The sequence below is a fragment of the Diabrotica undecimpunctata genome, chromosome 10 (genome assembly GCF_040954645.1).
Source record: "Diabrotica undecimpunctata isolate CICGRU chromosome 10, icDiaUnde3, whole genome shotgun sequence".
Lineage (NCBI taxonomy): Eukaryota > Metazoa > Arthropoda > Insecta > Coleoptera > Chrysomelidae > Diabrotica > Diabrotica undecimpunctata.
In genome coordinates this window covers 57,889,344-57,915,950 of record NC_092812.1, presented here as the reverse complement: position 1 = coordinate 57,915,950, position 26,607 = coordinate 57,889,344, and the positions used below count along the sequence as shown (strand labels likewise).

Below are 26,607 nucleotides of genomic sequence, written 5' to 3'. Positions count from 1 at the left end.
TGTTTAACTAATTAATTTTTTAAAGGCTTTTTCAATAAATTAGAGATTTGGTAGATACTAATGATATTAATTAAAAAGGAGTTAAATTTACACTGGGTTTATTCCATATAAGTTTAGGTAAACATAGTATTAGCGTTGTAGATGGAAGATCAATATTATTTAGAAATAAAATGAAAAATGTTTGTTTTTTATAAATCTGTGAGAAGCCTTAGTTTTCAACGAATGTCTTTCAAAAGAATATGTGAAATAAATTTTCCTATGCTTGAAAAAAAAAAAGATGTTACAGTAAAGAGACAACCTACGCGTTGAATATTTACTTGAAATGGAAAATACCTTCATTAAGCGAAACAAGGATCGATATTTTTGTGCACTTTTATTGATACAGAAATAAATACAGAGACGTCAAAACATTATAGTGGAAAAGTTTTATAAGAAATTAATAGTCAGAGCAATGTTCTTCTTAGCAAATAAAAAATAATATTAAGAATGTAGACAATTATACTTTTACTGGAAAGATGTATTGTACTAATTGCAATAATTAGTAAAGGTAAAATTGAGTAAGTCACGATTTCACTTTAAAATAAGTTCATTTTGATTCTATTCCAAGTACTGTCAGTGAGCCATGGTTTATGCTTTACGATAGTCGGTACGGTATACAAGCCCCTTCCCATTTCAGTTGACCCAACGTTAGATTGATAAGAAAATTAAATTTTAAAGAACAAAAATAAAAGCGCAGCGTAAATTTTAGAAGTAAAATGCATCAATGCAACAACATTTTTGAATTTCCTAATTGTAGAAAATATTTTATAACGTAATGAAAACTATTGATTAAAAATAGAATAATAATAAATTTAAAATAAAAACGCATAGAATATATATATATATATATATATATATATATATATATATATATATATATATATATATATATATATATATATATATATATATATATATACGAGGCATGTTTTTTAAGTAAGTACCGTTTTGCGATTCCGCCGCCGCAGCGCTACGGTCGGCGTTCCGCGCATGAACGCTGGTTACCTACATCTCTTGTCTACGCACTGACGCCATTACAGTCTGATTCTTCATTGTATACTTGTTTACTCCAGTGTTTAAGATGCCTCCAACAATCGTGAGTCACGCTGATTGTGAAGTACGGGCTGTTATACGATTTCTTAGTGCTAAAGGCGTAAAACCGATCGATATTCATCGTGAGATCGTTGAAGTTTACGGACAAAACATTATGAGTGATGGAATGGTAAGGAAATGGGTGAGAGCATTTAAAGATGGCCGCACAAATGTGCATGATGAAGAACGGAGTGGGCGTCCTTCGGTCGTTACTGAAAATTTGGTGCAGAAAGTGGATGAAAAGGTGAGAGAAAACAGACGCTTTACAATTTCATCATTGTCCGACTGCTTTCCTCAGTATTCTCGTAGTGTTTTGTATCGCATTGTTACCGATAACTTGAATTACCGGAAATTGTGTTCACATTGGGTTCCAAAAATGTTGACGGATTTGCACAAAACCCAACGTTTAGGCAGTGCATTGACTTTCCTTGAGCGGTACCACAGTGAAGGTGAAGATTTTTTAGACCAAATTGTTACTGGTGACGAAACGTGGGTGGCCTACGTCACACCAGAATCGAAACAACAATCCATGGAGTGGCGACATTCATCATCACCCAAAAGAGTGAAGTTTAAGCAAACAATTTCTGCCCGGAAAATCATGTGCACAGTTTTTTGGGACAGAAAAGGAGTATTGCTAGTGGAGTTTGTGCCTCGTAATGAGACAATCAATGTAGCGTCTTATTGTGAGACATTGAAAAATCTGCGTCGTGCAATCCAGAACAAAAGACGTGGCAAGTTGAGTAAGGGTATCGTTTTGCTGCATGACAATGCCCGTCCACATGTGGCTAATCAGACCAATGATCTCATCAAATCATTTAAATGGGAAACTCTAGATCATCCTCCATACAGGCCTGATCTGGCGCCCAGCGAATACCATTTGTTCCAGCACTTGAAGAAACACCTGGGCGGTCAGCGTCTTCAAGACGATAACGAAGTCAAAACATTTGTGACGCAGTGGTTAACAAGTCAGGCGGCAGAATTTTATCAGGAGGGTATTTAAAAACTGGTGCCACGTTATGACAAGTGCCTCAATATTCACGGAAATTATGTAGAAAAGTAGATTAAGGTACAGGCTTTCCTTTTTAAAAAAACACGCCTCGTATATTACAGGATCCAACTTGTAAGTACAATACCTTTTGGAGACGGATTCCCGTTCTCCCCCGCCAATCCTCTCGGTTCAAGGCATGTTCCTCCTCCAAACCTCTCGATTCCATCGCTCTTCTAATTCCTTCATTCCATGAGCGTTGAGGTCTACCTTCTTTTCTTCTTCCAGGGGGCTTCCATCTGTGAAGTTTTTGGGGCCAACGTTCGTCAGGCATTCTCAATAGCTGTCCAAACCATTTTAAACCTCTTCTTTCTATTCTGTCAATGACCGTTTCTATAGCATTCATGTTATTTCTTATATATTCGTTGGTCTTCCTTTCCAGCCTTGATGTTCTAGCACTTCTTCTCAAGTAATCCATTTCAACTGCAAACAATCTTCTCTTCAGATTTGCAGAGCCATAACAAAGAACTGATTCAACCATGGTTTACCCTATTCTTTTTTTGTTCCTTTTAGATAGCATAGCCAGGGTTTAGTGAAATTTTTTTATTGTTGAAAATAAATAAATAACCACAAAGTTAATATTTTTAATAAATATTAATAAAAATGCCATATTAATTAATATGGGAACTTATAAAGCAGAGTAGCAGAGTATAATTTGTTTATGTTAATCGACTTAAACTGCAAATTCCATTGGTGGGCCAACTGATATGGGAAGGGGCTCGTATTCCTTTGCAATTATTTTGTTTTCTAAATATTCCCAACTTAAAAAATTTAATCAAAAAACACATTTCTAATTTATAAGAAAATGAATCCACATCCAACGGCTCATAATAGTTCAAATAATTTAAATTTAATTCAATGGAATAATCGTTCTACTGTATCTAATGCCCAAGCTTTTAAATAATTTCTGTATTCTAATTCTATTGACATTGCAATTCTATCTGAAACCTATATTCTAGGTTGAAGATAAAACATTGAAGATAAAACACAACATTGTTTATAGGGGATACAATACTATCCCCTACGCTTATTAACGCCTTACGGCTGCTGCACTATTTCCTTGACATTACCTACGATATTCTCGATAGTTTATTGAAATCATAATTTAATCTGATCCAACTTACCCAAAGTTAAATGCACATCTGCCATGATGTTAAATTCGTATGGATTAAGGGAAATTCAGAAGCTCAGAATATATCGACGAACTGTTCGATGATGAAAGAGGAGATCTTGAGCACATAGACTTACGTCAGAAGAAATAGGTCCATACATTACAAAAGAAAAGAAATATTACACGCATTAAAAACAATGAAGAGTGGGAAAAGTCCCGGACCTGACATGCTTCCTATAGAAATCCTAAAAATTCTAGATGAGAAGCACATTGATGTTTTAGTGACACTCTTGAACCAAAGGCGTTTTAGTGACACTCTTGAACGTTCAGACGTATTACCCAAAGAGTGGTTAACGTCGATTTTTATTTGTCTCCCCAAAAAGAAAAACGCAAGAGAATGCAGCGATTACCGCACCATTAGCTTGATGTCTCATGTGCTAAAGTTACTACTAAAAGTTATCCATAACCGAATATATCACAAACTGGACATAGACGTTAATGATACACAATTTGGTTTTCACAAAGGCCTATGAAAGCGTGAAGCTCTTTTTTCACTTAATATACTGATACAAAGATGACTGGACGTTAATCAAGATATATACGCATGTTTTATTGACCATAATAAAGCATTCGGTAAAGTACGACATGAACAATTAATAAATGTCCTAAAATCAAAGAAGATGTACTACAACGACATCAGGATCATATCAAATTTATACCATAAACAGCGAGCAAAAGTACGTGTTAACGAACAGCTGTCCGAAGAAATTGAAATTAGACATGGAGTGAGACAGGGATGCATATTGTCGCCAATTCTCTTTAATGCCTACTCTGAAGAGATCCTGAAAAAACCTCCTGAGGGTGAAACAGCTGGAATAAAGGTAAATAGAGTTCTCATTAACAACATTAGATATGCGGACGACACTATGATCTTAGCCGAAAATATTGAAGATCTTCAGAGACTGGTGACCAGAATAGCGGAGTATGGAAAAGAGTACGATCTAACAATGAACGTAAAGAAGACTAAATTTATGAGAATATCGAAAACTCAAAGAAATACCGAGAATCTTCTAATAAACGGAACCAACGTCGAACAAGTGGACAAATATGCATATCTGGGAACAATGATTAACTCCACAAATGATTAGTCAGGAGATCAAAATCAGAATAGAAAAGGCTAGAGCAAATTTCAACAAAATGAGAAGAGTGCTATGTACAAGGGATTTAAAATTGGAACTAAGAGTTAGGTTGGCGAGGTGCTATGTTTTTTCGACTTTGTTTTATGGAATGGAATCTTGATAGAACACGTCAAAACAAAGAGGTTCTGAGAAGGATGAATAAAGAAATAGAAATTTTAAATACAATTAAAACAAGAAAGGAGAAAGGGATAAATGGTGTTAACGGAAAAAGCTGAAAAAAAAAACAAAAAGAAACGATTTATTGATCTATAATATTGTTTAGATCTTTCTCTAAAAAACGTATAAATATCAGAATAAATACACACTAAAAATAAATAAGTTGAGAATTAGGGATTTCTGCATTGTGTGCAATCTTCCATTGCCTCTTGGAATTCTTCGATTTGAAGGGTCATCTCGAAAAAGTTATATTTCTCATGAATATTTTTTGAAGCAACCATTAACACATTTTGGGGATTGGTACCTGAACCTAAAAAATTAAAATCAATTAAACAATGACTTAGCTATGATGATTATATTTCAACGAAAGAAATCGTGCCATTTCATACACATACAATTACAATTTCTTCAATTTTTATTTTTTTATATAAAAGATTACATTTACTAAAAGTTTAAACCTTTAGTAATATTTTTCAACTTTTCGTTTATTTCAATTACTTACTTATTGCTATGTGGGCTGACATTGCTATTTTATCTAAACTCAAAGCCCAAATTCTCAAATTATGAACCCTTTTAACTCCTTCAATCCTCAGCAATGTGTTCATAACTTCTTCGAAATTAACTCCTCTTGGTAATGCTTCCATTAAAACCAACAACGCGTCTTTGATGATGGCAAAGGTAGTTATAACGACCAAAACGGAAAACAAGAACGTACAAATTGGATCCACGATCATTAGATCTGGCTAAAATGTAGAAACGTTCTGTGTTACTTAAGAATATAAAAAATAAAATTATACTGATACTAAATACAGTTGAAATAGCAATATTACAGAGATATAAGAATATATGTTTTTAAAATGTAAAAAGGCATTTCTAAAATGCAACTAGGTTCAATTTAGAATTATCAAAGTCGCCAATGATAAAACCACAGAATACTCCATCCCAACAAGAAGCGAAACGGAAGGCTTTTTCGCAATCCAAATTTCTTTGCGCATGTGCGAAATCCGCCATGTTTTAAGTAGTTTTGATGTCATGTTTGTTTATGTATTGAGAAGTGTTTGGTGTTTGTTTTTTAATAGTTAATATAATTAATTTAGTTAGTATTTTAGTTTTAGTTAGTTATTTAGTTAGTAAGTTAATTTAATATATTTGTGTAATAAACTTATTGTGATGGCTGCACGAAAGGAAGGATTTTATTGTGTTGTTCGTGGGTGCCCATCGAAAACTGGTGAAGGAATTAGTCTCTTTTCAATACCGACTGATCATAGCAGGTAAAAGAATTAAATTTTCAATTCAAACGTATTACAAGTGTTGTCTGAATGTTTATATTTTAGTTAAATACACTTTTTTTAGAGCTGAATTATGGCTGAAAGCAGCCAATAGGTATGATCTGCTTTCCAAGCATGCTGAATTACATACTAATTATAAAATGTGCGAGAAAGATTTTGAACCGGTGTACATGTCCAAAGGAAACACAAGGAAGACCTTATTTGAACAAGCACATCCAACGATTTTCTCACACAGCCAATATTCAGAACACACAGACGAACCATTAAAGAAAGTCATAAGGCTGGAAGGTAGATACTTTTATTTATTCACAATTATAGTGCTTTATTATAAAAGTCATATAAAAATCAGTATCTACTTACAACTATATACAAAGTTGTTTGTTGTTTTTCATAATATAAACAAGATCTGGATTGTGAAATTGAATGATCTTTTATCAGCCTTATTAAGAACATATATCTTATGGTTACATACTGAGTAATATTTATGTCATAATTTTAGGTACAACTGAAATATATAATGTACAGCAAGTTGCCATTAATGATGACAAACATAGTACTATACCTGATACTTTGATGGAAGAGTTTCTGGTAACAGGTTATTTTATGTATTGCTCCTACAACTGTATTATGCATTCAACTAATCACTAATAAGCATTAACATATCTACTTTGAACATTTATATGTTATTTGGTTATTAAATATATTTTTATATTTCAGATGTTGATGTTAATAGGCAAGAAGTGTCTACTCCACATAGGCCCCATACTCCACAATGTTTCACATCAGCTGCAACACAAACCCCCTCCAAGTTGTCTGGTGATACACCCAGAAAAAGGAAAATGAGGTTAAAAATAAAAAATTTGCGTGCAAATGCAAAAAAAGCATATATGTCTTCCAAACAGAAGGAAGACGATAAATCTTTAATTAATTTTTTTTAAATGTTTGACAAACTTTTTAACAAATCCCTAGTTTATTTAGTGTTCAGCATGCTTATTTTTTGTAAATCTATATTATAATCTAAGCTTCCTAAATAAACATTATTATTAGTATTAATTACAATAAATTTCTATTATTATTATTGTTTTTTATTACAATTTTTTACCCCTCCCTGCCACAAATGTGATATATCCATTCGAATTGAATGTACTACTGTACAACCAGAAGTTTCAGAGACCTCAGACGCACAGAAAGAGAAATCGAAGAGGTATACGTGTATATTAATTACAATAAATTTTTATTATTCTGTTTTATTACAACTTTTTACCCTTTCCTACCATAAATTTGATATGTCCTGACGAGTTGAATTTACTACAATACAACCAGAAGTTTCAGAGACCTCAGATGCATAGAAAGAAATCTAAGGGGTATACAGTCATTCTAGCCGCAGCTGCAGAGTTTTTACGCGCAGCGAAAATATCGTGGTGTTGGAGGTTAATAGATATTCACATTCAAAGAAATTCCTCAACAGGAAACAAAAAAAGTCAGCAACTTAAGACAAAGTTAATAGAAATTTCAAAAGTATAATTCTGTATTGATAAGTAAAAAAGTCTTGAGTCAAAATATAGATTTTGAGTGATGAAGTGTTTTATTAACCTTAAAAAAACGATAAAAAGTAATAGAAATCAACTGCTTTTCATCTCTATTTTGAAATTAACTCTCAAATTCAATCGATTTTTATCGGTTTTTTAACGTACTAAAATACTTTTAATACGTTAATTTGTTTGTTAAAAAAAAACAAATCGATATTTTTGACTTAACAACTTTTTAATTATCAGTACAGAATTGATATATAAGTTATATTAAATTTTACAGAAAAAATAAAATTCATACAAAACAGATTACTTAAAAATGATTACTTCATTTCTCAGTCTAACTATCATTTGACTACAGTTTTGAACGACTTCCTCACTACTTTTCTTCGTGTACGAATGAATAGTTTTATTGCCACTGTCACTCTGAATTTCTGTCCTCCCAACATCAAAGGTTCCGACAAAGCTTTCGCTTCTTGTTGTGATTAGTATTCTGTGATAAAACCAACAATTTCCTAGTAGAATGATAGGAAAAGTAACGCAAAAACTATATCTATCTACATTTTTATTTTGTCTAGGTTTAGTAAAGATTTTATCTTAATTCTAACGCAAATTTTAATACTACGATTTTTATACATTTGAATGTTATATTGTAACACTTTGTAGTGCAAAGTTATTGCCTACCTTGAAATAAATTACGATAGCAGCTACGAAAACTCCAAAACTTTGAAGGAAATCGCCCAAGACGTGAATGAAAGCAGCCCTGACATTAATATTTTCCTCGTTTTTCCCGTGATGTCCACCATCGCTACCACTGTGAGTGTGTCCATGTTGGTGTAAAGTTATACCCATTCTACAAGATAGACAGTATTAGTTGTAACTTTAACTAGCAATTTTAACAGACCACTTAAAATTAAGGATCAACGTCATCCAGAAATTGTTCATGATATTAAAGAATTAAAAACGTTTTCTGGTAAAACAGTAACAGCCAAATGTACCGTATACTGTTACTGCAATTTATATGAATGCTAAATAAATGTATGAATGTATGAATTTTTTTTAGGATAAGTTGGCTGTATTGCTAGTGAAGGAGGAGGTTTTTTTGACTATCATAAGTTTGTGCAGGCTTATCACGTTCAATGCATTCAGCATATTTTAGCAGGAGACCAAAAACGGCGTGTCTTGTTTTGTGAAAACATGATGAAGAGATTTGATCAAATTTGATAAGCACCAAAATTGTTTTTCAAATATTTTATTTACAGAGAAAATAAATTTTGTATCCCTGTACGAATACAATTTCTCCGGAAATTAAACTACATAGATATGTGGTGAGATGTCATTAGTCATTAGTTCAGGGATATAAACAAAAAAGTACAATGTTTGTGACACTGTCCCTTCTAGGCAAACCACAGTAGTTGTTTCGAGTTGTGTGAACCTCTATAAAAAGAACTTATTTTTTAATTTAATTAGTTATTAATAAATTAAGGTCAAAAAATGGTCAATTTTAGCTTTTTTCGTATATCAGCAAAAAATGAAGCATTTGAAACAAATTTGAGATCAAGAAACTTATAAGTCATATAAAAACCTTCAAAATGACGTCTTTTAAATATGTCTATCTTGTGTTTTTACACTCAGAATATCAAATTCTGACGGTTTTGTAAGTATTTTATTGTTTTATGAGCTTGTATATTGTGTGATGAATGCAATACATATGCAACACAGAATACACAAAAACATTACCTACGATAAACACACATTATATAAATACACAAATAATTTAAGAAACATGCAAATAATCTTAAAGATGTTAATACAAAAAATATATTCTAGATACTTACATGATATTAACAATAACACCGATAGCAGAGGTAATCAACATAACTTTGGAATCGACTTCGTAAGTTTTGTTAATGATTCTTTGTACGGCCATATATACTAAGATGCCAGTAACAACCCAAATTAGGAGTACTGAAGTTAAAGCACCAATAACTTCGGCTCTATACCAACCGAATAACATTTTTTTCGTTGAAGGTCTGTTGGCCATGTAGAGTGAAAATAGGGAAATCATAAAACTGGCAAAATCTGTTAGAAGATGAGCTGCGTCTGATGCTATTGCTAAACTGTTTGATAAATATCCCCCTAAAAAATATAGTACAAATTAATTAATATAATACTCTTCCTTTTAAAAGATAAAATCGTTAAGGTCGAAGTCGAAAATGAACTATTTTCAATTTTTATAATAGTAATTCTCAATTATAAGTATTGAGTGTCGTATTCGCACAGTTTCATTTCTTAATATGAATAAATATATAAATGGTGAATTTCTGAAAAAAAGGTTATCTCGGTCACAAATGGTCCTAGAACAACTTTTTTTTTAATTTGTGAAAAATTGCCAGCTAAATCAATATACCATTTTTCAAAGTAAAACACTTGCACGTCACGATTTATACAAAGTGACGTCACTTGTATTTAAAATTTCCAGAACGTCAACCTTGGAGTTCAAATGTTTCTAACACAGCTAATAATACGAAACCCATACGGAACTGTTCGATCTTTCATAGGCGTCAACATGGTGTAATAATCAGAAAAATGTAATCATCATTATATTGAAAATTTTAGAATTATATTGATTAAATAACCAAAAACATTTGTTATTATAAATAATATAAATTTTATGAAATAACTCTTCAAGTCTAATATTGCACAAAATAATAATTTTAATTAAATAGATTAGATAATTGTACGCAACTGATACCGGAATACTTAAAATTTTATTGACAGTTCAGCGTGTGGCAAAAGTGTATAAAGTGTTGCCGCTTTTTTAGAGTAAGAATTTTGTTTATGTTTTGATTTCTTACACAATTTGGTCATAATATAATATATATTAATAAATTATATTTATAAATACATATTAAATTTAGATTAATAGCTTTAAAAACTAATTATTGTTGTGTATTGTGATTGTGCTATGTCAAAACAAATATGTAAATAGTCTGTAGAAAGCTGATAAGCTTTCATATAAGATAGATAATTTTGAACAAGAAATAATGGCGGGACGTCTTTACTATTACAGCCCTAAAAGAGGTAAGTTTAAAATTTAGAATATATAATTTTGTATTAAAATGTTTTCTTATGTATTTTAGTGTGTTGCAGTAGTCTTAAAACTAAGTGTATTTACTGTTAATATAATAGTTTGACAAATAGTTGACATTTTAAAAATTCCTCACTTACTAACTATTCTGATGTTTTGGCAACGCTGTGGGGTTCTGACGTCGTAAATCTTGAATGACATGCAAGCATTTTTATGTGAAAAATGCTATACCTTAAGGGTGTTTAAGGACATATTTTTATGTAACTTTTGTTATTAGTTATGCCTATTTTATGTGTTTATTGCTCCTACAAATTTTTACAGTTTTTCGCAATTGTTTAAATAAGTTATCAACCAAATTTAATTTAGAAGGTTTCAAATGAATCGTTTTTTATAACGTTTCAAGAAAACAAAACTGAAAACTTCTAATTAGGAAAGAAGTATTGAAAAAATTTAAAAATAGTGTTACGAACATGCATTCGGCGTAGCCCATATAATGGTTGCATCTCGAGAGGAGGATGATCTGTCCTTCTAGAAGCAACCGGAACTATCGACCGCGGGAGAGTTCGTCCCGCCAAACAAACATTAGAGGTGGACTACTACAGAATATTCTAGTACATAATAACTTGTATATATAAGCAGACCTTTTAGGAGTTAAAGTTAGTTGTTAAGATACTATCGTACCGTAAACTTATAAATAAATATATTTACATAAATTAGAACCGCTCGTTTAATTTAATCTCGCTATAGTGGTGTCACGGTGTGAGATTTAAAAATAAATTCAGCAGTGACTTTTGAAAAAGACTTTTCAACTTTTGAAAAGTATTGTGCGTGGGAAACATCCGCGTAGTTCGGTAGTGATCTTTGTAAAAAAAGAACATTTAAAAAGTACGTGTGTGCCTGACCAAAGATGCTGCTAGTACAACTTTCAGTAAAACAGTTGCGAGAGCAACTAGAAGAACGCGATGAAGACTGCAGCCGGTCTAAGAAGATCCTCCAAGAACGACTGAAAAATGTTCTCAACAAGAATGGAGATGACCCAGAGACATTCCATTTTCAATCAGCAGAAGAAGCAGTTTTAACGAAGATCGAAGAAACTTCTACAAAAAATGACGAGAAATTTGAAAATGTCTCGCAAATGATCGAAGAAGCTTCTAGAACAAAAATGATGATAAATTCGAGAATGTTTCCAAAAGATTCGATGAAACGTCTCAAATTATTAAAGAAGTAGCTAGACAAAACGACGAGAAACTCGAAAATGTTTCTAGAAGATTCGACGAAGTATGTAGTCAGAACAATGAGAAATTTGAAGAAGTTTCTAGAACATTCGATCAGATACAGAAAAATGTAAACGACGTAGAAGAGAAGATCAAACAATTAGAGACCATGATAATAAATACGAAAGTGCTACCACTATTTAATGCAGTAGTTTTAGATCCTGTAGTGAATGAAGAATCCCCTAGAGACGAAACGATACATCATATGAGATTCAAATTGCCACCATTTGATGGAAAGTCTTCTTGGTCCATATATCTTAGACAATTTGAAGCTATTGAAGACAATCATTGGACAGAACAATAAAAAGCTGTTTCCTTGACTGCTGCTTTACGAGATGATGCTGTGGATATCCTAAGATCAATTCTTAAGGGCCAAGAAAAATATTACCAGACCTTATTCACTTGACTAGACAAACGTTACGGAGATGCCCATCTACAACAAGTCTACAAAGTACAAATAAGAAGTAGAATTCAACGAGCAAGTTAGAATTTGCAAGAATTTGAAGCAGATGTTGCTCGTATAGCGCGGTTGGCTTATCCAGAGGTACCAGACAACATTTTGGAAGAAATTGCTGTAGATACCTTCGTCAATGGGTTGAGAGACAGTGAACTACAGAAAGCTTTACGACTAGCAAGACCGAAAGTTTTAGATGAAGCGCTCGCCATTGCTTTGGAACACGAAACAGCTAGTCAAGCTTCACGGAACTATCGAGTACGAACCTCTGAAGAGAGCGACGAACAAAACGACGTCTAGAGGAAATCGTACGGAAAGTAGTTCGTAACACAATGCCGAAGAGACGCGAACCCAGATGTTGGAATGGTAACGACGTAGGTCACATTCGCCGTAAATTGCAAGAAAATAATACAACAGTGAGAAGGCTAGAACAGATCAAACACCGGGCTGGAAAAAGTCGTTCAAATGCTGATGCTCATTCAAGACGCAGTGCAAATTGTAATCACTGTCTTAAATTAGGAGAACGATTGTGCCCCATGGGACGGACCACCGTCATTAATGATCAATGGCAGCCTCAACAGCTACAAGACGCTCAAGCAGATGATCCATGTATAAAAAGAGTATTGGATTGGATGCGTCGAAGTGAAAGACCTTCTTGGCAAGACATTAGTGCATGTAGTCCAGAAGTCAAGTCTTACTGAAGCCAATGGAATTGTCTAGTGCTAAAAGATGATCTTCTATATAGAACCTTTGAGAACGATGATGGTACAGAATCTAAGCTTCAGTTGATTGTACCTAAAAGTAAAGTGTCAGAAGTATTGCGTCAGTTGCATGACGGTGCATCAGGTGGTCACTTTGGTATTACGAAGACTCTGCAAAAGGTTCGAGAACGGTTCTATTGGGTGAACTGTAAAGATGATGTAAGAAGATGGTGCCGGAAATGTGAACTGTGTGCAACCAGTAATGGTCAAGTTGGTAAAAAGATGGCACCCATGAAACAGTACAATGTTGGTTGTCCTATGGAAAGAGTAGCAATTGACATTGCAGGTCCACTTCCAGAGACGAATGATGGAAATAAATATATCCTGGTAGACATGGATTATTTTACGAAATAGACTGAGGCCTACGCGATACCAAATCAAGAAGCTGCTACCGTTGCAGAGGTACTTGTTAGAGAATGCTTTAGCCGATTTTGTGTTCTCTTGGAGATCCACTCCAACCAAGGGCGAATACAGATTCATCAATTTTTAGTGTAACTATTTTTATATAAACAATAAAAAGGTGAAACTCATTATTTTGCTCATAACTTAGAAACTTGTCTGTTTAGAGATTTGACGTCAACAGATAACTTTTTTAGAAAAAACCATACACAAAATGACATATTCTAAACTAAAATCGGTTAATAAACAAAAGCGTTATGGCAAAATGATCAACAAAATCTCTGTTTTTGAATATTGTTAATAACTTTTTTATTAGGTATTAAAATTTGTTTAAATGTACCTACTTGAAGGCCTTATCGCGTTTAAATTGTTTGCAAAAGATGGACCAGATTGGTTAAATAGTTTTTGCGAAATTGAATTTGTTTTTACGATTTTTTTGAAAAATGAGCTAATTTCTGAGGCTGATCTAGGTAATTTGACTGAATGGATCTCAATATTTTGTGGCTTATTTTCTGCGGTAAGAGGCATACTATTAACCTATGTAAAAATACAGATATAAATATATTTGTATATAAATTTATTTAATTTAGCATATCTTATTTTGTATATATATTTTTTTTTTTGAAAAAGTTATCTGTTGACGTCAAATCTCTAAATAGACTATTTTTTAAATAATGAGCAAAATAATGAGTTTGACGTTTTGATTGTTTATTTAAAAATAGTTCCACTAAAAAATTGATGAATCTCTCGATGAGAGTCTTTTTGTAACTACAATACACGAAAAAAGGCTTAGTTTTGCTGACTTGATTGGCCTATATGTACACACCACGTATCCAAGAATAATTTTAATCGTTTTATAATTTGAAATATTGGGTAGCGAGCACGTGAGAGCTACGTCATTTAATTAGAGGTGATAAAAAAATTCACCGGAAAAAACCGTGTTGATCAATAAAAATATTTATAATCTCTTTATAATCTGTCTTTTTTGCGTTCCTTTGATGTTGCCCATAATTATAAATTAAGAATGTAAAGAAGAGGGTTTGCGTGAAATCCAGTGATAACCGTGACACAACTACATTATAGAATTAAAAATTCCTTATAAAGACCTTGGTAAGGGTGTATTGTCTAGACATATTAGTTATATGCCTAACATATTTTTCAAAATTGTTTCGCTTTTGGAACATACATGTATCTGTAGACAAATGGAAATTGAAGCTATGTTTACAAAATTTTAACTACAATATTCCATCTTTCCTAGATTCGAACTCACAACCTCTCATTTATGCAGTGTGTATCCACTACACTCAACTATCGACAGTAAAAACATTTAATATCTTGATAATTAAAGTTGACGAAACAACTTAATAGAATAATTCCACGAAATGTTTGTAAACAAATTCTGAATTTATCATGTGTTGGATATACATGAACGACTTATTTCAATACAACCATTTTCGACCAATCTTCATTTATTAACCATTTTTAACTGATATTAATGAGGCAGAAAATGTCAACAACTTATAAATAAAATATTACATAATAAACTACTTCCTCTTACGGTTTTAATAATAAAAAATGGCACACGCATTAAAAACATAGATAACGTTGGTTCAAACTTTTAAAAACATAGTCATATGTGTTGAAAAATTGTTAAAAATGATCATAAATCTTTAAAAGTATTCGGAACAGAAAAAAGAAAAGTAGAGAAGAAAATGGCTACAAATATAATATGCATATAATAAATATGACAAAAAAGACTACAAAAAAAAATATTTTGTTATAGTCTATACAGGGTGTTTCAAATAGGTATGTCATAAATTGACATACCTTTACTTACTACGCCAACATAAATAACGAAATAAAAAGGGCTATTAAAATAGCAAAAGAAAATTGGTTTAGCTCGAAGTGTACAGAGATAGAGTCATTACAACAAAAACATGATTCATTTAACCTCCATAAAAAGATTAAAGAAGCGGCAGGCTTATATAAACACAAGAACACTGGATTCCTGACAGATAATCAGGGAAACATAGTACTGGAAATAGAGCATAAAAGAGATATTTGGATCAAATACGTGGAAAAAACTTTTGAAGATATACGAAGTAACACTGGTATTACAACAAACACCAATTGCGAATCTGGACCACCATTTACAGTCGAAGAAGTAAAATATGCCATCAAAAGCACCAAAGATGGTAAAGCAGTAGGCCCTGATAATTTTCACTCAGAATTCTTAAAACTTATGGACTATGATGGCATAAAATGGTTGACAAATATATTTAACAGTATATATGATACGGGCGTGGTTCCCCAAGAGTGGTTAGTGTCAACTTTTATAAATCTTCCAAAAAAACCCAATGCGAGAAAGTGCGAAGACTATAGAATTATAAGCCTTATGAGCCATTTACTTAAAACATTTCTAAAGGTCATCCACAAAAGAATATATACAAAATGTGAGGAACAACTAACAAGAACACAATTCGGATTTCGTGATGCTCTGGGAACACGGGAGGCCCTTTTTGCTGTACAGGTGCTATTTCAGAGATGCAGGGATGTGAATTGTGATATATACGTATGCTTTATAGATTACCAGAAGGCATTTGACAGAGTAAAACATGACAAATTAATGACTCTAATGCAAGAAATTGGAATTGACAACAAAGATCTTAGAATTATCAGAAACATTTACTACAATCAAACGGCCAAAATCAAAATAGAAGACCAGTTAACTGATAAAATTGCAATAGAACGTGGAGTACGACAGGGCTGTATTTTGTCTCCATTGTTGTTCAATATTTATTCTGAATGGGTATTTAAGGAAGCTTTAGACGGTTGTGCGAAAGGAATACTAATAAACGGTGAATGGTTGAATAACATTAGATATGCAGATGACACTATAGTTTTTGCCGATAATCTGAATGACTTACAGATATTAACAAATCGCATAACAGAAGTCAGCAACAGATACGGACTAGCTCTTAACATAAAGAAAACCAAATTTATGACAATTAGTAAAAAACCAATACTAAACGCTCAACTTACAATCAACCAACAGAATATCGAAAGAGTCGAGCAATATACATATCTAGGCACCAATTTAAATAGCCAATGGGACCACTCAACAGAAATTAAACAGCGTATAATAAAAGCAAAAGCAGCATTCGTTAGAATGAGAACTATTTTCAACAGTCGAGACATATCACTAAAAACAAAATGCCGTCTATTGAACTGCTACATATTCACAGTTCTGCTCTACGGAATGGAAGCATGGACACTGACTGTTGCATCTATGAATCGGCTCGAAGCTTTCGAAATGTGGTGTTATAGGCGCATCTTACGTATATCCTGGGTTGACAGAGTTACTAATGTGGAGGTCCTGCGTAGAATGGGGAAAGAATGTGAAATTCTCATGACCGTCAAAACCAAAAAGTTGGAATATCTAGGTCATGTAATGAGAAACCAAGAACGTTACGGCCTTCTCCAGCTGATTCTCCAAGGGAAAGTAAATGGTAAGAGAGGACCGGGAAGAAGACGCATTTCCTGGCTTCAAAATTTGCGAAAGTGGTATAACACTACTACCACTGAACTGTTCCGCGCTGCAATAAGCAAAGTGAAGATAGCCGTGATGATCGCCAACGTCCGGAACGGATAGGCACTTTAAGAAGAAGATGTCATAAATTAAATCACGCATTCCGGAGATAAAAATAAATTGATTGAATCCAACTTACCTTAGTACAACAGTGTACACAAAAAAAGTTACAGGCCTTTGAAGTTACAAAATAAAAATTGTTTTTTTGCATTATCTCCTAAACTACTTGACATTTTGTAATAAAAATGGACACGTTACTTTCTTGTTCTGAAAGCATTTTTCATAAAAAAGAAACAACAAAATCTAAGCGCACAGAAAAAATTTAAGGGGGGTGTGCAGCCCTAAATCCTCCAAACATTTGAGTACGTTCAATTCAAATGAATTTTGTGGCATCATTAGTTTAACCCATTATTTTTAAAAAAAATTTGCATCATCACTTTTTTCAAAAAACAGTTTTTATTGAGTTACGGCCCTTTTCATTAACCTTTAAAAAATTACGTGCAACTAAACAAATGGCTTAAATGAATTAACAAGTACAAAAAATGTCTATAACCTCTATAAATATGATATTACAATAAATGTTTAAAATGACCCCCATTTTCTTCGGAATTCGTATCGTTTTAATAAGGAAAACCGAATGCGCTGAAAAATCATATTTTTCTGACGAAATTGATTTGCAGCTTCAATTATTCTAACCCTCAATTGTTGTTCGTGTATTGTTACAGAATACACTTTCTCTTTCATAAAAAACCAAAAGCAAAAGTCCATGGTGCTAAGACCTGGACTTCTGGGTGGCCAAGAAATAGGTGCGTCACGACCCCTTCCAATCCACCGACCAGGATACTGCCTCCAAAGGTATTCCCGTACTTCATTACTGTAATGCGGTGGAGCGCCATCTTGTAGAAACCACATATTTTGCCTTATTGCAATATTCACTTCTTCCAAATACTCTTGTAAATCGTTTGCCAAGAACTGCAAATAATTATCACCATTTAAATTGTTGGGAAGAAATACTGGGCCTATTAGATTGTTATCCACAATTCCTGTCCAAACATTAACTTTGAAAGTCCTTTGGTGATGAGTCGTCTTTTTGGCGTGAGGATTTTCGTCGGCCCAAATGTGCTCGTTATGATGGTTTGTTATTACATTTCTACTTAAGGTAGCCTCGTCGGTAAACAAAATATTTCTAATAAAATTAACATTTAGAGTATTTTCCATTAACAACCAATCGCAAAATCCAATCCTTTTAGGGTAATCTTCAACCAATAACTCTTGAACCGTTGTTAAGTGATAGGGTTTAAGCAGCTGATCCTTCAAACGCTTCAAAACCCTTACGCGAGAAATACTTAGTTGAGTAGCATTACCATTGTACTTGTTCCAGGGAGTTCTTCAATGATTTCTAAAATGTCTTCATCAGTTGCATCCATTATTGGACGACCACTATTATTGCCAGCAACTTGCGGTTGGAATGTACCCGTTTCCCGTAAACGACGACCAATTGTCAGAAATAATCGTCTATCGGGTGTATTTCGATTGGGGTATTTTACTGCATAACGCCTTGCGGCTGCTGCACTATATCCTTGACATTCACCTACGATATTCCCGATAGTTTACTGAAATCATAATTTAATCTAATCCAACTTACCCAAAGTTAAATGCATATCTGCCATTTCCTGAAATGTGTAGGCCATTGTAATATCAAAATTTTTAATATTAATTTTATTCACACAATAAATGATAGCTTCAAATTATTGACTATTATTGATGAAACTGTTTGTAATTATTGTATCCGTAGAAACTAATTGTAATTTTATGGCCAACTAGGAAAAAACTAGTTTTTCGAAAAAGTGATAAGAGGCAAAAGAGTTTTAAAAATAATGTGTTAAACTAATGATGCCACAAAATTCATTTGATTTGAACGTACTCAAAAGTTTGGGGGATTTAGGGCTGTACACCCCCCTTAAAACTTTTCTGTGCGCTTAGATTTTGTTGTTTCTTTTGTATGAAAAATGCTTTCAGAACAAGAAAGTAACGTGTCCATTTTTATTACAATATGTCAAGTAGTTTAGGAGATAATGCAAAAAAACAATTTTTATTTTGTAACTTCAAAGGGCTGTAACTTTTTTTGTGTACACTTTTGTACTAAGGTAAGTTGGATTCAATCGATTTATTTTTGTCCCCGGAGTGTGTGATTTAATTTATGACATACCTTTTTGAAACACCTTGTATAACTATCAAAAATAACTAAATAGACAAGGCGAAAAGCTTGGGTTCCTTCGGAGAAATATTCTCATGAGGTTTTTTACACAATCACTTTCACGAGATAACCCAAAATAAAGTTCAAGAGGTCGCGTAGGCGAAAAGTTGTAACTGAAGATTATAACAATAAATTTTTTCAGCGCAGACAATTTTTTTTTAAAAAAAGAGGTTAGTCTTTGTATGTGGGTATATTTTATTTTATAAAAACCCTTAAAAGGGCAACATTACAAGCACGAACGTTTTCGGAACAACTGTTCCATCATCAGGTTAAAATGCAGGTTAACATGCCTGAGCCACCAAAATATTTGGGTAAAAACCCTTTAAATTGAAAAATGTTACCGAAGAATGTACATGATGTTTATAATATTATGTGATGTTTAATATTTTAATTAGATTTTACTTCAGGTAACATACACCCATGCTTAATCGAGTTCCAGTGTCCGGAGAGTAAACCTCTTCAAACGGACTACGGTTGGCAACTCGAGTTGCCAACCGTAGTCCGTTTGAAGAGGTTTACTCTCCGGACACTGGAACTCGATTAAGCATGGGTGTATGTTACCTGAAGTAAAATCTAATTAAAATATTAAACATCACATAATATTATAAACATCATGTACATTCTTCGGTAACATTTTTCAATTTAAAGGGTTTTTACCCAAATATTTTGGTGGCTCAGGCATGTTAACCTGCATTTTAACCTGATGATGGAACAGTTGTTCCGAAAACGTTCGTGCTTGTAATGTTGCCCTTTTAAGGGTTTTTATAAAATAAAATATACCCACATACAAAGACTAACCTCTTTTGTTATACGTGGTATACAGCCAGCTACAGGAATTATTTTCCTTGTGGATTTTTTAATTTTTTTTTAAATTTTTTGCATCATTTTGAACAAAATCAGTCTCTTGTAGTGTTTATAGTAAACTTGATCGTTATAAAAAACGCAAAATTACGATGTTCAAGGCTCAAAAATACAAGTAAAAAACATTATTTTTGAATTCACCAAGAACCTAACTTAAAGGTTCAGACCTTGTTCTATCATTTCCCGACAACTATTTTGGGCCAATTTCATTTTAATACATTGTTTTTTAATCGTTAATGAAGCGCTTATGACAGAACGGACGCTCGGGTTGTGGCGTATATAAGAGAAAAAAAAAACAAGATCTAGGGCACACATTTTTTTCTTTTTAAATTCTCATTGTACAAATGAACGTCTGCCCTGTCATACGCGCTTCATTATCCATTAAAAAACAATGGTTTAATAGTTATTTATGCACCGAGGGTGTTATTAAGACGATTATGCCCAGAGAGCAACATAATCCAAGCCGAGGGCCTCTGGTCCGAGAGATGGATGTTGCTCGATAGGTGTAATCATCCGGTAACACCAGTGTATATTTTTTCTAAATTTTTCTTTGGTCTTGAATGGGTCTGATAGTTTTACGGTGATATTACTTACCTACGATTTCTCCTAACATAAATATTACGCATAATATACTGGCCATAATAAGTTTTTTTCTTGCCCGGTTGTCCACTTCAGGCGTCTTATTTGAATGGCAGTGTTTATTAACTGAAATCAAAAATAGAAAATATATAATATCCATAAATTTACATTACATTACTTTACATTAAAAATCTGTATGTCATAAATTTTAAAATTATCTATCTTTGTATCCAATTGGATTAAAATATAAAAGCAGCGACCATGGATACAACAATTAATGGGTTTAAGAAAACTGGTATGTTTCCCCTCGAAAGAAATGTATTCTTGTATTCAAAGAATGTGATTTTGTCCCAGAAATGCAAGAAATAGTTGAATAAAGAGTAGAAGAACAAACAGTTAATAAAGAAGCACTGGAAGAGGAAACAGTTAATGAAGAAATAATAGAAGCAGAAGCAGTAGAGGAAAAGCAATTTAATTAGAATGTACCAGAAGAAAAAACCCCTGAAAAACAGGTTACTCCTGTAGATTTGATGCCTGTTCCAACAGATTCTAAAAATATCCTAAAAAAAAGAGTACAAGAAGTGGCAAAACTGCCATTGTAACAAGTACTCCACTTGTTGGCATTAAAAGAAAGGTTATTAATTCAAAAACAAACAAAAAAAAGTAAACCTGCCCAACAAAAAAAGAAACTGTCAGAGGAAAACCCAAATAAACGTAAAAGAGAATCCAGCAGTTCTTCATCTTTAGATTCGACCCCTGTAGTTAAGTATGACCTCGTAGAAAAGTTTGAAGAAGATGCCGTTTGTATTTTTTGCGAAACTCCATATTCTGAAGATGTCAGAGGCGAGCAGTTGGTGATGTGTCAGGGGCTGTCTCAAATTGGCTCACGTTTAATGTTCTGGGTGTGAAAGAGACCGGTATATTTGTGACTTTTGCTCTGATAAATAGATTTATTGTGTTATTCTTAGATAATTAAATTTTCAATTAATTTAAAAAAATAACTTTTTGTTAGATGTATTTTTATATGTCATTTTCATAAATAAATAGTTTTAATCCAAAAAACAAAAATAATTGAATTTATTTTGAAATTTTACGTTGTAAATGGTACCCCAGAAAACCTTTTTTTACTGCCTATTTCCTTTTGTATTTTTTTAAGCTGCGTCTTTTTACTAATCGCTTAAAAAGTGTCCAAGAAAACATAAAATTTAAAAATAGTGCTTAACATTAATTACGCTATTTTTTAATAGTATTTTTAAAAAAAGTACTCCATATTAGGCGACTTTCCTCTACATTTTTTGGTGATTTATTTAAACATAAAATCATCGATTCTATTGAAAATATTATATTCAATCCTAAAAGCAACGATAAATATAATACGCGATATCGATATTTCAAGGTATAAAAAACTAAAATCGTAGTTAAAACGATTTTCTGATAACTATTTAGTTAACAAATTGAAGGTCTCGGGTGAGATATATTTAGCCTAGTATTTAGTTTTTATTTTTAAGTCGTTCTTGTCCTTGGTATTTTGGAGAGTTGTCGCAAGAATGAGCCTTACAATACTTTCATTTCTGGCATTAAAGATTTGGGATCAGCAATATTAATTATTCGTTAATACTGTTGATCTATTGGTATATCTATCTATAGAGATATCGCTGTATCAAGAAATTTACCCCAAACAGCTCTTGTTTTGTTCCAAGACCTTTCCTAAAACTCATCTGCGAATAACTTTTTTCGTCTTCCAATATTCTATATATTTTACTAAACATAAATTTAAGAAACGTTTTCAAGATGGTCCTCGTGAGTACAATGGGCCATTTGGCATAGATTTTCAAACGAAAACCACCGAGTTCTCCATATGATAACCCGGAAAACTACTATTGACTTTACTTATTTATAGTGAATGTTTAATTTATTAACTAAAAAAGTTTGTCTCTCTCTTTGTCAACCATTTTCCATTCACTTCTGAATGTAAATCTCTCTCAATTGCTTCCATATTTCTCTATCTTGTCCCAATCTAATCCACTATTTGCCTGTCACTGCTATTAAGGTCTTCAAATGCTTCTTGTCTTTGCCTTTTTTCTCCATTCTAGGATTCTTCGTGTCCAGCTGTTATCATCATATCTGGCTATGTGAGCGGCCCAGCGCCATTTTATTTTCATATATAATGCCCCAATTGCCGCTCCAATCCAACAATTTATAGGAAGAAGCAAACCGCCAGTTTTAACGGTTTTTAGTACTTTCATAAAGTGGGTTATTACTAGACATAATTTCAGCAATAAACCACTTTTTGTCATATATTTATGAAGAAAATTCATAAATAAAACAATTAAACTGAAAGATTTATTACCTTTTGAGTACCAAGTATTCCAAAAACAATAAAATCTTTCGACACACTTCCGAGTAGACATTATACCTCTTTTCTAGCGAAAGCTGTGGATCAAAATCATTAAAATAAACTTTACGACCAGGTGTCAGGTTGCAAAAATGGAAATTTTCAACTGGTTTTATTTGAAGATATCAATGCGTATTTTAAATTTTTAATTGTAACATAAAGAATAAAAATTCTTGATGGTATGTTATGACTAGACATGTGACTTTCTAGCGAGCTCTTCTATATGCTTCTACTGGTAGGCAAGTTTCACACATACCAAGTATATCCCATTTGATATTTGAGAGGTATTGTTCTAATTGGTCGAGGTGTTGTTGGGTGTTTTAGTTTTTATATTGTAAGTAGCTATACGAAGAATTGCTGGTTAATTCTTCTTATTAGATTCAGTCGAATTTTGCCTTCCTCAGAATCCATGAGGCTGACTGATTGTTCAGGGTGAGATTCTGAGTATCTAACTCTACTCATCTGGAATAATTTCGTGTTGATACTGGACATCTTCAATTGGGAGGCTTTAGCATATTAAAACGCCCCGCTTGTACGTAGGGATAATTTGGGAAAAGACAGGAAAGGGTATAAGGACCTGACTCCCTTATAATAGGAAGGAGGGATGTTAGCGGCTAGCATAAGTCAGGGACACCAAGCCTGTAGCAGTCTATCCTCTATCGGGATCGTAAAAGAGTGCTACCTGCTACCTTATCAAGCCTCTTATTGTATCTTAAGCTCTTTCACATCCAATATTATCTTAAATTTTATAGATCTTTAACCTATAACCTGACCATATAACCAAAATTTTATGGTCACTCTATTGTAATCTTCTTTTTGATCTGTTCATGATATTATTTACTTCACATCTACTGTCTTAAATACTTCTAGCTCTTTCTATGTATCCATTCCTTAACTCTTTAAGTTTTTTAGTTTCTGTGATTTTATGTTCTTTCTGTATCAAGTCGTGTTTTCTGAGCGTATGTTATTCTTGATCTAACAACTATTTTGTAAGATATACTTTTTATTTGTCTCCTAATTTGCTTTTCTACATATTATTCACCTCATAGCTTCATTTGCTCTATTTATCTATTCCCCTCTTTCTGTCTTAATCTTTCCTTCTTTCTAAGTCTGTATCAGAGATGACCTTGTTCCAACCCTACACTAAATCCTTTGAAATTATTTCTACGAATTTTATAAATGGCGCTAAGTTGGAAGCTGTGTTTTTCACTGGTGGGCAATGTATTTCCGGATTTCTAAGAACCCAAGGAGAAATTTACAAATAATTTTACTATCTTAATTAAATTAGCAGACATGCATACCAAATCGTTTCTAAAAGTTTGTAACCTTCTGATTAACAAATTTCCTGGTAAATGCGATAAAGAATGTATCCGGTGATCTTAAATCGTAAATATAATATATAATATTAAATTTTTTATGCGATCTAAAACAATTTCGTTTATAAAATTCATCCATGTTTTTCTATAGACTTTAAAATTGCTGTCAAAATAGTTGGCACTATATGTAGGGAATGACAAAACCTTGGCCTACATCTTGTTTCTCCCATAACTTTCTCAATAATAGCCAATCTATCAGAAAATATCAGTGACCCATGAAGATACTAAATACAGAATATTTTTATTTCAAGACAAACAACTGTTATAAATTTAAGAAACCTCTGGTCATTTATCATCTATACGCCCTGTCATCTATATGTTACTAATATCTTCAAGAAGAGTGACAGAAGGAGGTGATAGATCTATCGTGAAATTACTGTTATTAGCAGCATTGGGAGGCCATATGGACAAATCTTGACAGCGCGAATTGAAAGCCAGTTTGTAGAAACTGAAGACCAGAGTGGTTTCAGAGCTGGGGGATCCTACATAGATAATAATTTTTGTATTCGACAAACTAAAAATAAAAGGCTAGCGCACAACCTAGAAACGCATTTAGTTTTTATTGATTTGAATAAAGAATACGACAGCATTCCACTTTCTAGGATCTGGACTGCAATGAAAAGATAAAACATTAGTCACACTTATATAAAAACTGTGAGATATTTGTACAGTAATTTTAAAAGAGTGGGAAAACAAATATGGCAGAAAGAGTATTTAACTAAACAAGTGCTACCACTACATGGTAAGTAAAGTTAATGAAGAATATCTCAAATGAGACCTAGAAATTTTGATAAAACGGAGCATTTAGTAGTAGGAAAGATCCACATACATCCTCACGCAGAGCTGCACAAATACCTAATGTAGGTTATTCTGCAGTCCTGCAGAATGATCTACAGAATAAGAATTTTTTTAAACTCTACAAAATCCAGCTGTTGCAAGAATTAAATGAAGATGACTACGACCGTAGATTACAGTTTACTGAGGTAATGATGAATAACATTGTAAATGACGAGAACTTCGTTAACAAGATATGTTTTTTCGACGAAGCAATATTTACACTATCTGGAAATGTAAATCGCCAAAATTTAAAGTAATAGAGTCGTGATTGGCACTGGATACGTGAAAACCATACTCAAAGTCTACAGAAATAAACGTATAGTCAGGTATAGTGAGTATTCAGTTAATTGAGCCTTTTTTTGTAGAAGGAAATTTAACAAGCAATAATTATGAAATGCTACATAGAAATGACATTGGTCCTGCCCCGAGAAACAAGTTTGGAGCCAATTATAATGAGATATGGTTTCAGCAAGACGGAGCTCCAGCTCATTTTGTCTCCTCGTTCACCCGATTTGAATCCTAAAGATTATTTTGATTGGGGATACTTGAAAAGTAGAATTTATAACACTAAACCAGCAAGTTTTGCAGAGCTCAGGTAAAGAATTGTCAATAAATCCATATAGTCCAAGCTGTCCAAGACACAAAATTATTTTTATTTTTTTGTATCAAATCGATATCTTAGGGTAAAAAAGTATTAATTTGAGCTGTGTTATATTAAATTTCACCCAATAGTTTATGCAAAATTAATTAATGAAAGTTCAAAAATGTGAATTTTTCGCCATTTTTAATTTTTAAAATATCTTCTGCAAAAATTCTTTTTTTATGCAAAAAGCATTATATTGTATTATAGCTGTTTTAATTACAAATCGAATGAGACTTCCTAAGATCGGATCTGTCAATTCCTTTTCGAGATCTGTTTAATTGGTTATAAAAATTCTTAAATTTTTATACATTTTACAGGATTAGAACTTTTTTTCTAAAAAAGATAGAGATCTAACTTTAACCGGATTTTCTTGTTGGTCAATTATGTTTTTATGTATAAATAAAAATAATTGCTAAAAAGTTTTTCAACTACGTATTTACTGCTTTGGTGTATATAGGTGTATACCCTATAATTTTAATTACAATCCATTTTGGTTTAGTATTTAAGTATAATATTTCGCAAGTTTTGATTTTTCTTTAATATATTTCTCAAACTATCAAAAACGTTGATGAAACAAGAATAAATATTCACTTTTCTGTCAAATATTGATTTAAGATCTTGTATTTACTTT

At 32.6% G+C, this 26,607-nt stretch overlaps 1 protein-coding gene across 2 annotated transcripts in view; it reads right to left on the bottom strand.

Annotated features, from left to right (window-relative positions):
• Positions 1-4,718: 4,718 nt before the first annotated feature.
• The window catches only part of ZnT35C (solute carrier family 30 member 3), a 38,004-nt gene continuing 16,115 nt past the window's right edge, over positions 4,719-26,607 (bottom strand). For both annotated transcript variants that reach the window (XM_072546874.1, XM_072546875.1), the window contains 5 exons: positions 20,741-20,851; positions 9,299-9,599; positions 8,145-8,313; positions 5,145-5,385; positions 4,719-4,952 (listed from right to left, as the gene is read on the bottom strand). In XM_072546874.1, the coding sequence (XP_072402975.1) occupies positions 4,813-4,952; positions 5,145-5,385; positions 8,145-8,313; positions 9,299-9,599; positions 20,741-20,851 (962 nt within the window). In that variant the 3' untranslated portion in view covers positions 4,719-4,812. The remainder of the gene's footprint in view (positions 4,953-5,144; positions 5,386-8,144; positions 8,314-9,298; positions 9,600-20,740; positions 20,852-26,607) is intronic.